Source organism: Sorex araneus, chromosome 6 (genome assembly GCF_027595985.1).
Source record: "Sorex araneus isolate mSorAra2 chromosome 6, mSorAra2.pri, whole genome shotgun sequence".
Classification (NCBI taxonomy): domain Eukaryota; kingdom Metazoa; phylum Chordata; class Mammalia; order Eulipotyphla; family Soricidae; genus Sorex; species Sorex araneus.
This window is the reverse complement of record NC_073307.1, coordinates 57,467,753-57,480,119: the sequence shown is the minus strand read 5'-3', so window position 1 is coordinate 57,480,119 and position 12,367 is coordinate 57,467,753. Positions and strand designations below refer to the sequence as shown.

At 61.8% G+C, this 12,367-nt stretch overlaps 1 protein-coding gene across 5 annotated transcripts in view; it reads left to right on the top strand.

The window, feature by feature from the left end:
- HERC2 (HECT and RLD domain containing E3 ubiquitin protein ligase 2) overlaps positions 1-10,468 on the top strand; it is a 102,037-nt gene extending 91,569 nt beyond the window's left edge. For all 5 annotated transcript variants that reach the window (XM_055141025.1, XM_055141026.1, XM_055141024.1 and 2 more), the window contains exons 79-93: positions 1,542-1,756; positions 2,643-2,820; positions 3,315-3,476; positions 3,716-3,807; positions 3,902-4,041; positions 4,226-4,413; positions 4,813-5,010; positions 5,389-5,472; positions 6,653-6,794; positions 6,872-7,066; positions 7,223-7,335; positions 8,052-8,242; positions 8,601-8,706; positions 8,789-9,001; positions 9,708-10,468. In XM_055141025.1, coding sequence (XP_054997000.1) covers positions 1,542-1,756; positions 2,643-2,820; positions 3,315-3,476; positions 3,716-3,807; positions 3,902-4,041; positions 4,226-4,413; positions 4,813-5,010; positions 5,389-5,472; positions 6,653-6,794; positions 6,872-7,066; positions 7,223-7,335; positions 8,052-8,242; positions 8,601-8,706; positions 8,789-9,001; positions 9,708-9,980 — 2,490 coding nt within the window. In that variant the 3' untranslated portion in view covers positions 9,981-10,468. The remainder of the gene's footprint in view (positions 1-1,541; positions 1,757-2,642; positions 2,821-3,314; positions 3,477-3,715; positions 3,808-3,901; positions 4,042-4,225; positions 4,414-4,812; positions 5,011-5,388; positions 5,473-6,652; positions 6,795-6,871; positions 7,067-7,222; positions 7,336-8,051; positions 8,243-8,600; positions 8,707-8,788; positions 9,002-9,707) is intronic.
- The last annotated feature ends 1,899 nt before the right edge of the window (positions 10,469-12,367 follow it).

Here is a 12,367-nt window from a genome sequence, read left to right as displayed (position 1 = left end):
CCAGGGGGAGAGACAGCGTGGCGCTGGGCACTGAGGAGCCGGTCCTGAGGCGGGGTCTTGGGATGAGAGCTCTGGGAGGAGGGGCTTCCGCTCGGGCAGCCTTGCGTTCCTGGTGCCTGCTTCCATTTTGAGTTTCTCCTGGCTAACTCGGGCATTCTGCAGCGCTTGGCAGCTTGTGGGGCCGGTAGGTGTGTGCTTTTTCTTTTTCTTTTTCTTTTTTTTTTTGTCTTTTTGGGTCAAAAACTGGTGATGCTCAAGGCTTACTCCTGCTTCTGCACTCAGAAATTACTCCTGGTGGTGCTTGGGAAACCGCATGGGATGCCGGGGATCGAACCGGGGTTGGCCCCTCCCCTCTGTACTATCACTCCAGCCTCTGTGTGCTGTCTCTGCTCACTTTAGAGAAATGCTGCTGCCGTGTAGAAATAGTTGATAATTGTTTCTTTATTTTGGGCCACACTGGCAGTGCTCAGGGCTTACCCCTGGTTCTGCACTTAGGATCACGCCTGGCGGGCTGTGGGGACCCTTTGGGATGCTGGAGATTGAACCCTGGTTGGCTCCTGTGCCCTCCCCAGTGTCTCTCCGGCCCCTATACATGGGCTTTTACCTGGTGATCTGATCCTGTTTCCTTCAAACTTTGTAAACAGGAAATGCTTCCAAGGTTTTTGTCCTTTTCTTTAGTGAGCCAGGATCTAGAAATGATTTTTTTGTCCTTTCCTGCACTTAATTTTGAAATCTAATATTTTGTGGTTTAGGGAGTCACACCCAGCAGGGCTCTGAGCTGACTCCTGGTTCTGTGCTCAGGGATCCCTCCTGGCAGGGGCTCAGGGGACCGTGTGGGACCAGGGACCTGGGTCAGATACTCTCTCCTGGCCTCCTGGTCACCTGCTCACAGCCTGTCCCTCCTGTCCAGTGTCTGGGAGCTCTGCTGTTCCCGCCTGTGCGGGCGCGCCTGCAGGCTTCCCTCTTGTGCCAGTGTCCCGAGCTCTTCCCTGCTGCGGGCGTCTCCTCTCTCTCTCTCTCTCTCTCTCTCTCTGATCCTGGGAAGTTTTTAAGCTATTGGTTAACCATGCCCCTCGGAAGGTTTAGGCCTAGAAGTTCTCGGATAGGCTGGAGGGAGAGGGTAATGACTTTTCTGAGGGTGCATCTGTGGATTTTGTCAGGCTTTGGTGTAGTAGGTACCTTGCTTTTCTTAGTGTCAGTGATGACTAGTATTCTAAAGAAAGAGGGAAATGCTTCCAGAGAGGCCTTGTTTTGGTGAGTGAGGGGCTGGCCACTCCCATCAGTGCTCATGAGTGGTCCTGAGCGTGCTGGGGTGGGAGGGCCCCGTCTTCGGTGCCAGGACTGAGTCCAGCGTCTCCTGCTATCAAGGCAGACACCCAGAAATTTAGACTTCCTGATGGCCCTAAACTTTGGTTTTGGTAAGACATGAGTCCCACCTGAGGCGTTCCTGGGGTTGCAAGTGTCAGACTCCATCTCTCTCGGGCGCGACTGCTGAGCGCAAGGGTCGGCGTGCTCTGAGCCGCCCCTCCCTTCCTGCCCAGCTCTACGCCACGGGCTATGGCGCCGGCGGCCGCCTGGGCATCGGCGGGACAGAGTCGGTGTCCACCCCGACACTGCTCGAGTCCATCCAGCACGTGTTCATCAAGAAGGTGGCCGTGAACTCGGGCGGGAAGCACTGCCTGGCGCTGTCCTCGGAGGGCGAAGTCTACTCCTGGGGCGAGGCTGAGGACGGGAAGCTGGGCCACGGCAGCCGCAGGTACCGGGGGGACAGCGCGGGAGCGGGGGGTGGACGGCCGGGAGGTGGGGGCACAGGGTGGGTGGGGCACGGCATCTGCAGGTACTGGGTGGGAGGGAGGAGGCAGCTGTAAGACAAGCACTGTGGAGAAGGCACGAGTGGCCCACCTCAGTGGGGTCGGCGTAGGCTTGACTCACACACTGGAGGGCTCACTGTTGGCTGTTTGCTTCTCACACTTCAGACTGCGGGTTTGACTCCCAGTCACTTTTTTTTAGTGCCTGACTGAGGGGCCAGAGAGCTAGGACAGTGGGTAGAGCATCTGCCTTGCACGGGTTCGATGCCCGGCATCCCATATGATCCCCCGAATACCACCAGGAGTAATTCCTTAGTGCAGAGCCAGGAGTCACACCTGAGTATCACCAGGTGTGACCCCAGAACGGAAAAAGTAAAGGAAGTGACTGGCTGAGTGGGTCTAGCTGGGCAGGCAACGGGGTCAGGGTTCAGGGGTCAGCTTCCTTCTCTGTGACCTGAGTCAGGCCTGGGTTTGGACCTCATGGTCGGCCCTGCTCATATTTGTTGGTCACAGTTGCATTCTTTGCAAGACGCTGTTTTGGCATTGAGAAGAAAAGACGGTGTCGATTAATCTCAGCTCACTGGTCTCCCCAACACAGGGCGTGTTCTCAGTTGAGTCCTTGGCCTCCTGCTGGGCTGGGAGCACTGTGCGGGGCTGGAGGCGGCAGGATTCGGGAACCCTGGAGTGGAGGTCCAGGCCTCCGCCGCTGCTATCAGGCAGTTTGAAGGCAGGATCCTGAGTGCCATGCGGGGCTGGGAGCGGGACCAGCCAGTGTCAGCACTGGGCCATGCTACAACCAGCCATTGTCCCCTCCCTTTGGTACCTGTCCTGCAGCCCATGTGACCGCCCTCGGGTCATCGAGTCTCTGCGTGGCATCGAGGTGGTGGACGTGGCAGCCGGCGGGGCCCACAGTGCCTGTGTCACTGCAGCTGGGGACCTGTACACGTGGGGCAAAGGCCGCTACGGCCGCCTGGGTCACAGCGACAGTGAGGACCAGCTGAAGCCCAAGCTGGTGAGCCCGGGGCTGGGGGCTGGAGGGGCAGCGCCCAGCAGTGCTCTGGGCATCTGGCTCGGTGCTCAGGGTTGCCCCAGCAGAGCCTGGAGCACCCGGTCACTGGCCACGATGGTGTCCTGTGTTAGTGCAAGGCCCCCTCTCTGCCGGGACACGTGTCTCAGGGGCCCTGGATCCAGGCTGTGGCCCTGGTGGCCCCAGTGCTGTGGTGCTTGAGCACTGAGACTTCAGGCCCATACAGCTGGACCAGACGTGGCCAGCATTGGCCTCAGGATCCCCTGAGCACCATTTGGGAGCTTTCATCCCAAAGCCTTGTGGACTGGGCGTGGCATGGGTGGCCAGAACTACAAATTAGGGGCCATTCTGGAGCTCACAGATGCAAACGTTCACACCCTGGGGTGTCCAGGCCCCTCACAGATGCCCCCAGGAAGGCCCGCGGCTCCGGCAGACCCTTCTCTGCCACCGGCTAGCGCCCAGCACCCTCCTCTCTGCAGGTGGAGGCTCTGCAGGGCCACCGCGTGGTCGACGTGGCTTGTGGCAGTGGCGACGCCCAGACCCTGTGTCTCACGGACGACGACACTGTCTGGTCCTGGGGAGACGGGGACTACGGCAAGCTGGGCAGAGGGGGCAGCGATGGCTGCAAAGTGCCCATGAAGGTAGGGATGCGGCCTCAGCCTCTGGGCCCCAAGTCAGGCGAGACTAGATGTCTAGTTGCCTCCGGTGCCTCAGAAGTGGGTGGCCGTCCTAAGCCATGCCATGGCGTGGCTCTCCCCCACCCCCTGTGTGCCCGAGCCCTGGGTGTGGCCTATGAGGGGAGCCCTGGACCCCAGGTCCCTCCGTGGGCATCCGGGCTGGTTCTGGGGGACCATGGCACACTGGGTCCTCCTCCCTGCAGATCGACTCTCTGACGGGCCTCGGCGTGGTCAAGGTGGAATGCGGCTCCCAGTTCTCCGTGGCCCTCACCAAGTCTGGCGCTGTCTACACTTGGTATGTGGCCAGGACCCCGCGACCACGACCCCGCGCCTGCCCCACGTAGCCCACGTCCCCGTGCCTTGACATGGGGCCCATGTCCTCCCGGCAGGGGCAAGGGCGACTACCACCGGCTGGGCCACGGCTCTGATGACCACGTCAGGAGGCCGCGGCAGGTGCAGGGGCTGCAGGGGAAGAAGGTGGTCGCCATCGCCACGGGCTCGCTGCACTGTGTGTGCTGCTCCGAGGACGGTGAGGCTCCAGCTGGGGGTGGGTGTGGCGCTGGGTGCTCAGAGCGGAGTCTGGGCCTCTGACAGCCGCCCCGCAGCACGTCTGGAGTGAGGACACTGCTCCTCCGCCCGGCGTGCGCGCCTGTGGGCAGGAGGCCCGGCTGCAGGCCGCGGTGCGAGCCTTGGGTCTGGACTCGTCCGTACAGGGGAAGTGTACACGTGGGGTGACAACGACGAGGGGCAGCTGGGGGACGGCACGACCAACGCCATCCAGAGGCCGCGGCTGGTGGCTGCCCTCCAGGGGAAGAAGGTCAACCGTGTGGCCTGCGGCTCCGCCCACACCCTCGCCTGGTCCACCAGCAAGCCCGCCAGCGCCGGGAAGCTCCCCACCCAGGTGGGTCCTTCCTGCTGGGCCGGGGCTGGGGGGCGGGGGAACCCATTCCCCTGTGGGAAGACCCTACAGATCCTTCAGATTCTGTGTTTTCTCCTGCTGGTCTGTGCATATGTTCATGAGCCCAAGTTTGACCCCACACCATAGCCAGGCTGCAGCCTTGGGGCCCCTGAGAGCGGCCCCAGCCGGGCCTGGTGGTCCCAACGGGGAGATGCCCTGTGGGTCTGAGTCCCGCAGAGCGTGTCTAGCCCCCCTTCAGTGCCTGAGCCGTGTCCCCCTGCTGGGTCCGAGTGTATTGCCCTCGGACAGCCAGCGGAAGAACCGAGCGTTCGGCCCCTTCTGCCTTCACTGGGGTCGGGCCCAGCGTGTGCCAGAACCTGGCCTGACCCCGCGGCCTTGCAGGTGCCCATGGAGTACAACCACCTGCAGGAGATCCCCGTGATGGCGCTGCGGAACCGCCTGCTGCTGCTGCACCACATCTCCGAGCTCTTCTGCCCCTGCATCCCCATGTTTGACCTGGAGGGCGCGCTGGGCGAGGCGGGGCTGGGGCCCTCCGTGGGCCTGGACACGCTGCGGGGCCTCCTCATCTCCCAGGGAAAGGTGCCCGGCCCCCGGCGGGATTGTTTGTTTGGGGGCCACACCCGGTGGTGCTCAGGGCTGTCCTGGCTCTGTGCTCAGGGATCACCCCTGGCGGGGCTCGGGGGAACTTATGGGGTGCTGAGGATCGCACCTGGGTCCGCTGCGTATAAGGCAGGTGCCCTCCCCCCGAACTATCGCTCGGGCCCATGTTTGCATCCCTGTACCCCATGTGTCAGGTGCAAAGCTCACTCTGTGCATGGCTCCACCTGTGCCCAGGCGGGAAGGGGAGATGCTCTGTGGGGTTGGGTCATCGGCGCTCTGAGCTGTGTACCCCTGCATTGCCCCTCTGGGCGTGGGAAAGGGATCGTGTTCCTGTGGTCATGCCTGTCTCTGTCTCAGGAGGCTGCGTTCCGGAAGGTGGTGCAGGCCACCATGGTGCGGGAGCGCCAGCACGGCCCCGTGGTGGAGCTGAACCGCATCCAGGTGAGGCGCGCCCGGCCCGCCCTGTGTCCCACCACTGCTGCCTGTCTGCAGGCACACGTGTGTTTGTGCATGTGTGTGTGCGTGTCTGTGTGTGCCTGTGAGTTTGTGTTTATGCCTGTGCTTGTCTGTGTGCACGTGTGTGTATATTTTATGTGTGTCTATGATTTTCTGTGTTTATCTGCATGTCTGAGCATGTATGTACATGTATACATGTATGTACATATGTTTTTCTGTGCGTGTGTGTGAATATGTGCGCGTGACTATGTGTGCGTCTTTATGTATTTTTGTGCTTGTTTATGTGTATGTTCCCGTGTGTGTGTTGCCGGAGCTGGTCTGTCCCCTGTGTGCTGCAGGTACCCACTGCTCTGCCATGACGGAGCATCACTCCTGCCCCTGCACCCTGCTTTCTCTAAGTCCCGTTCCTCTGCAGGGGCTGGAGTCAGGCCGCATTGTGGCCTCTGAAGGGTCACTCCAAAGCACATTCTCCTGTGCTCCACCGGGCAGGCAGGAGCCTGGGAGCTGCTCCCAGCCCGTCTGCAGCTTTCTATGTACAGCAGGAGCTGCAGTGACGGGGAGGGAGGTGCTGCGGGGTCCCTCGGCTGGGACTCGTGGGCGCCGAGGAAGCCCCCTGGGGCTCTGGCTCTGACCTTCACGCAGGGAGAACAGGTCTTTGTTCCCGCCCGGCTGATGCTGGCGGCCCAGCACCCGCCCCCACGTGGGCTGTCCGGGCACAGGGGAGCTTTCATCCCCTGCCCGGGAGTGTGGTTTGGGGTCAGGCCGCATGGCTAGCTCCTCAGCACAGTGGGTGACCCGGGCGGCCCCCCGCTTCCTGTGTTTCACGGTCCCAGCAGCCCCGCACTCTGCATGGTCGTCATCATCGGGCCCTTCTCGGCTGCTCGGTCCTGCTCTGCTCTGTGAGGGGCCTAGTCGTGGGTCCCTCCCGCCCCAGCCGCGGGACCCCAGCCGCGGGCCTTGTCTGGGTGGGCAGGATGCCTGGGCCCGGGCCGCGGTGGGGTGTGGTTTATCTGGTGCCCGAGGAGGCCTCACTCTGCCACATCTGAACCTTGTGGCCGCCCTACGCTCCTCAGCCTGAGGAAATGGCTGTCAGTGGGGGCAGGTGGGCACACTCGGGCCCTGACATGCCTCCGCCCTCCCTCCTCCCACCCCCGCGCTGTACCAGGTCAAACGCTCCCGGAGCAAAGGTGGCCTGGCGGGCCCTGATGGGACCAAGTCCGTGTTTGGGCAGATGTGCGCCAAGATGAGCTCCTTCAGCCCCGACAGCCTCCTCCTGCCGCACCGGGTCTGGAAGGTCAAGTTCGTGGGTGAGTGTCGGCCTCGTGGGCTGGGGGGCTGCGGGTCGTCCCCCTGATGGTGGCCCTGAGCCTCTGCCCCCCTCCAGGGGAGTCTGTGGACGACTGTGGCGGCGGCTACAGTGAGTCCATCGCCGAGATCTGCGAGGAGCTGCAGAACGGACTCACGCCGCTGCTCATCGTCACGCCCAACGGCAGGGACGAGTCGGGGGCCAACCGCGACTGCTACCTACTGAGCCCCGCGGCGCGCGCGCCCGTGCACACGGCCATGTTCCGCTTCCTGGGTGCGTCCTGGGTGCTGCCCCTGAGTAGGACCCACCCCATCCTGTGTCCCCCTTGGGGCCCCAGCACTGCTGTCCCCAGGCCACGCCTCAGGCTGAGTACCCTCGGGAGCTGGTGGGGAGGGGGCGGGCATGGTCAGAGACCCGAGTGTCCTGCAGGTGTCCTCCTGGGCATCGCCATCCGCACCGGGAGCCCTCTGAGCCTCAGCCTGGCCGAGCCCGTGTGGAAGCAGCTGGCAGGGATGAGCCTCACCATCGCAGACCTCAGCGAGGTCAGTGCCGCCCGGCGCCCAGCCAGCCTGTGCAGGACACAGCCGTTCTTCCCGTTGTCCTGGCTGCTGACCGCCCGTCTCTCCCCCTGTCCACCTGCTGACTGCCTCGTCCGTCCCCCTCTCCCAGGCTGCTGACCTCCCTGTCTGTCCCCCTGCCCCAGGCTGCTGACCATACTGTTTCTCCCCCTGTCCCACCTGCTGACCGCCTCGTCCATCCTGCTGTCCCAGGCTGCTGACCTCCCTGTCTGTCCCCCTGTCCCGGCTGCTGACCACACTGTTTCTCCCTCTGTCTCACCTGCTGACCGCCCCGTCCATCCCACTGTCCCGGGCTGCTGACCTTCCCTTCTATCCTGCTGTCCTGAGCTGCTGACCACCCCGTTTGTCCCCCTGTCCCGGCCTGCTGACCATGGACCACCTGCTAATAGCAAAGATGTCTGGCCTTATGGCCATTTGCTTCTGAAATGTGGTCTACTTTTTGCCTTAGCCACACCCTCAGAATCCCCCTTGTGTGACGGAGGGCCAGGCTGTATGGACGTGGGGCCACGGGGTGGCCGCCACCTGTGGTCGTGGTGGAGCCTGACTTGAGTGTCAGGTCTTTCCCCTGGCTCGTCCCCCGGCACGCGCCCATGGCCTCTGCGCCCCATGGGTGGGCCTCTGGGTGTGCCCTGGGGCGGGAGCAGGGACTCAGCCCGTGGCCTCCCCTTGCCCCTTGGAAGGTGGACAAAGATTTCATCCCTGGGCTCATGTACATCCGTGACAACGAGGCCACGTCGGAGGAGTTTGAGGCCATGAGCCTGCCCTTCACAGTGCCGAGCGCCAGCGGCCAGGACATCCAGCTCAGCTCCAAGTACACGCACATCACCCTGGACAACCGCGCCGAGTACGTGCGGCTGGCCATCAACTACAGGTGCGTGGCCGGGACGGGCCCAGTGTGGGGTGCAGAGCCAGCGCAGGGGTGGGGAGGGCCGGGGGTCAACGCCGCATCTGGGGGCCATGGCGGGTCCCAGCCCTGCTGAACGCTGTCCACACCCTTTGCCTCCCTGTGCCCCGCCCTGTGCCGTGGGTCACTGCAGAAGCTCTGCCCAGCGCGGCCCCTGCTTGCTGGGCCTTGGCAGCCCGGGTGCCCTGCCCCATGGCCGCCACACCCCCCGCCGCTCCTCGGGGCCCTGACGGAGCAGCTGCCTCACACCCTCGCCACGTGTCCCTTGAGCTCGGCCCTGCCTGGTGCCCAGCTGCTGAAGGTGACCATGTGGCCTTTCTTCCAGACTCCACGAGTTCGATGAGCAGGTGGCGGCCGTCCGAGAGGGGATGGCCCGCGTGGTGCCCGTGCCCCTCCTCTCGCTCTTCACGGGATACGAGCTGGAGACCATGGTACGTCAGCCCTGGGGGTCCCGGCTCCCTCCCGTCTCGCAGCCCCACTGTGCAGGGCGGGGCCTGACGCTGTGCCCCGCAGGTGTGTGGCAGCCCCGACATCCCCTTGCACCTGCTCAAGTCCGTGGCCACGTACAAGGGCATCGAGCCGTCGGCGCCCTTGGTGCAGTGGTTCTGGGAGGCCATGGAGTCCTTCTGCAGCACCGAGCGCTCGCTCTTCCTCCGCTTCGTGTGGGGCCGCACGCGGCTGCCCAGGACCATCGCCGACTTCCGGGGCCGCGATTTTGTCATCCAGGTGATGGGGGCTCAGCCTTCTTGCAGGGACCGGCACTGCGGGGATGACCCTGGTGGCCCCTGCACCGCCCAGTCCAGGCACAGCTGGGCCTGGGGTCCCACAGCCCCTGGGGACTCCCGCCCCACCCCCTGCCTTGCCCCCAACCCTGCCCCATCCCTTGCCCTGCCCCGTGCTCCTGCCCCCTGCCCTGCCCTGCCCTGCCCTGCCCTTGCTTCTGCCCCCTGCCCTACTATGTCCCCTGCCCTGTCCCCCACACACCCCCTGTGATGGGTGTGCTGTTTGTGTCACGTTCATTAAGCTTCTGGCTCTGAGCACTCACTTGCACACACTCACACATATATACGCTCACATGTATACACACACGTGCACACATGTGAGTCTCCATGTGGATCAGAGGTCATTGTGGAGAGCACTGGCCTTGCAGACTGGGCAGGAGTTTAGTCTGGGCTCTGATGTCAGACCAGGTATGTCCTTACCAGCAGTAGGCAGTGGGCTCAGTGCCAGTGGTTCCGTCTGTTGGGGGGACGTGGGGGCGCAGTGAGCGTGGCCATGCTGGCAGGCCGGCTCGCATCTCCTCAGCGACCCTGAGACCCTCCGCCCTCCCCCAGAGCTGAGTGATCCAGGAGCGAGTGTGGCCGGGAAGGCAGGTCCCCTCAGGCCTGCCGTCCTTGCGCGTGGCCCCTGACGCTTGGCCCTGGGTCTGCAGGTGCTGGATAAATACAACCCTCCCGACCACTTCCTCCCCGAGTCCTACACCTGCTTCTTCCTGCTGAAGCTGCCCAGGTACTCCTGCAAGCAGGTGCTGGAGGAGAAGCTCAAGTACGCCATCCACTTCTGCAAGTCCATCGACACCGACGACTACGCCCGCATCGCCCTCACGGGGGCACCCGCCGCCGACGACAGCAGCGAGGACTCGGAGAACGAGGACGTGGACTCCTTCGCCTCCGACTCCACGCAGGACTACCTGACGGGGCACTGAGGGTGTGGGCGCAGCGTGGATTCCGGAGACTGGGGGCCTCTCTCCCCACCCGCCGCCTCTGTCCCGGTGTGTAAATGTCCCTGTAAATAGACGGCGGCCCCCCACGTTGGACATGAAGCCTTTTTACTCCGGGTGCGCTACACGGCCCCTCCTTTTTATTTTGAGTGTTTGCATCGTCTTGACTGTACATTGGACACACCGTGTAACAATTAAATCGTATTATAAATATTTCCATTAATTTTGCTCTGACTTTGTTTATTAAACATTTTTTGGACATGAAATGATCAGTATTACTCAGATGCATCAGAGGTTATCGAACCCAGACCAACAGGAAGGCGCAGGGTCGCTGCTGGCATTGGGGGCGTGTCTCCAGCGGGGCCGCCTGTCTGAGCGTGGTCTCTGCTGTCCCGGCCTGGGGCCTCAGTCTAATGCCTGTGTCGTGTGTATGCCGACATCTGATTCCCTACGAATAAAATGTCTGTCAGAGACTTGTTGGCTGCATTTTCTTGCCCAGTCTCGCTGGCCGTGGAAGCAGGGCCTGGCCTGAGGCCCTGCTGATGTGAGCTGCTGGGCCCACGAATGGTTGTGCGTGTGTGGGATTAGCCTTCCAGCCTCGCACCCCTCAATGTCCAGGCCGTGGGTGAGCAGGGCTGCATCTGGGGCCGCCTCCGTCCCAGACATGCTCTTCACTTGGATGTCCAGTGCGGGAACAGCCTGTTCTCTGGGAACTCGCCCTGTGACTCACAGAGGAAGCCCAGGTGAGCGTCTTTGACCCATCTCCGTCCCCCTAGTCTAAGGGGCTGCTTAGGGTTTTGTTTGCTTTTCATTTTGGGACCACACCGGCGGAGCTCAGGGCTCACTCCTGGCGAGCTCGGGACCATATGAGCCTGGGGATGGAACCCAGGTCAAGTGGACGCAGGGCCAGTGTCTTAATCCCTGTACTGTCACTGGCCGTGTGTAGGCTTGTCGTAACCAACCCTGTTACAGTGACCCAGAGTTGGTGGGCAGAAGCTGCATCTATCTTGCCTGTAAGTGCCATCAGGAGTGGCTCATCCCTCACCCCACGTGTGTCCCTTCTGACAGGAAGAGCTGGGGAGTGGCAGGCAGTATGCCACAATGCAGACCTGCTCCTTCCGTGGCCAGAGCCGGCCACAGGGCAGCCCCTTGTTGGAGTGGCAGCTGCATTCTGCCACCAGAGCGGCAAGTGGTTCTGCGTCTTGTTTGAGGCCCTACCCGGGGCTGTGCTCCCCTCTGCAGCTTGTGTTCCGCAGGAGATGAAATTCTGGGAGTCTGTTTCCTCCCAGCCAGCAGCCTCTGTAGAGACAGGAATGACAGTCTCGAGAGAAGAGATTGATAAAACGTCTCTTCTCAGGAACGGTCTTGAGAAAATGACTTCTGACAAGCACCTGCCATAGAGGCAGGCAGGGGGTGGGGGTGGGGGGTGATGGGAGGGAACCTGGGGACACTGGTGCTGGGAAATGTGCACTGGTAGAGGGAGGGGTGTTGGAACACTATGACTGAAATCCAATCATGAACAGCTTATAAGGGTCTACTCTGATTCAATAAAAGTTTTTTAAAAAATGACTTCTGAAAAAAAAAAACCACCAACCCTTCCTAAAGCAAGAAATATTCAAGTATTTGAAGTGGCGCGACTGAATGCTTGGCTTTATCCCCATGTACGAAGCGCCTGCAGGAATCAGGCCGTTCCTGCTAGCGCTCTGCTGGGTCCACTCAGTTCTGCTCAGTTCCACCCCCTCCCCACGATAGGCTCATTTTTTTAAATCACTCTTTAAGATCAGTTCAGAATAATTTATCTACAACTCCCTCCCGGGAATTGGCTTCACGTCTCCCGCTCAGCACCTCTCAGAGGCAACGTGTCGAGAGCAGAAAGTTTCCATGAAGCAGCTCCCAGGTGGTGAGAGGGAGGGTTCGAGGAGCTGGCAGAGCCAGAGGTCGAGAGTGGCTGCTTCCCACACTCCTCCGTCGCCTCAGACTTCTTTTTGGCTCTTTATTTATTTGGTTTCTGGGCCACGCATGGCAGTGCTCAGGGCTGATTCCTGGCTCTGCCTCAGGGATCACTCCTGGCAGGGCACAGGGGACCAAATAGGTTGCGGGGGATGGAACCCGGGTCGGTCGCATGCCTTACATCCCTCAGTGTCATTCCAGCCCACCTTGGGTGTTTAGCCTGGGAATGAATACTGGAGGATTGCCGATTTCCTTCCCTCACCTCTAAAGTAACTCCATGCTCAAAAAAAGAAAGGCAGGCTCTGATTTCATATGAAGTTCCTTCATTTTTGTCCAAGATCATCTCTGTGCCAGCTCAGGATTACCTCAGTTTTCCTCTTGGCAAAAAGGTGAGAGGTCAGATGCAAGAGCCCCGGTCCTGG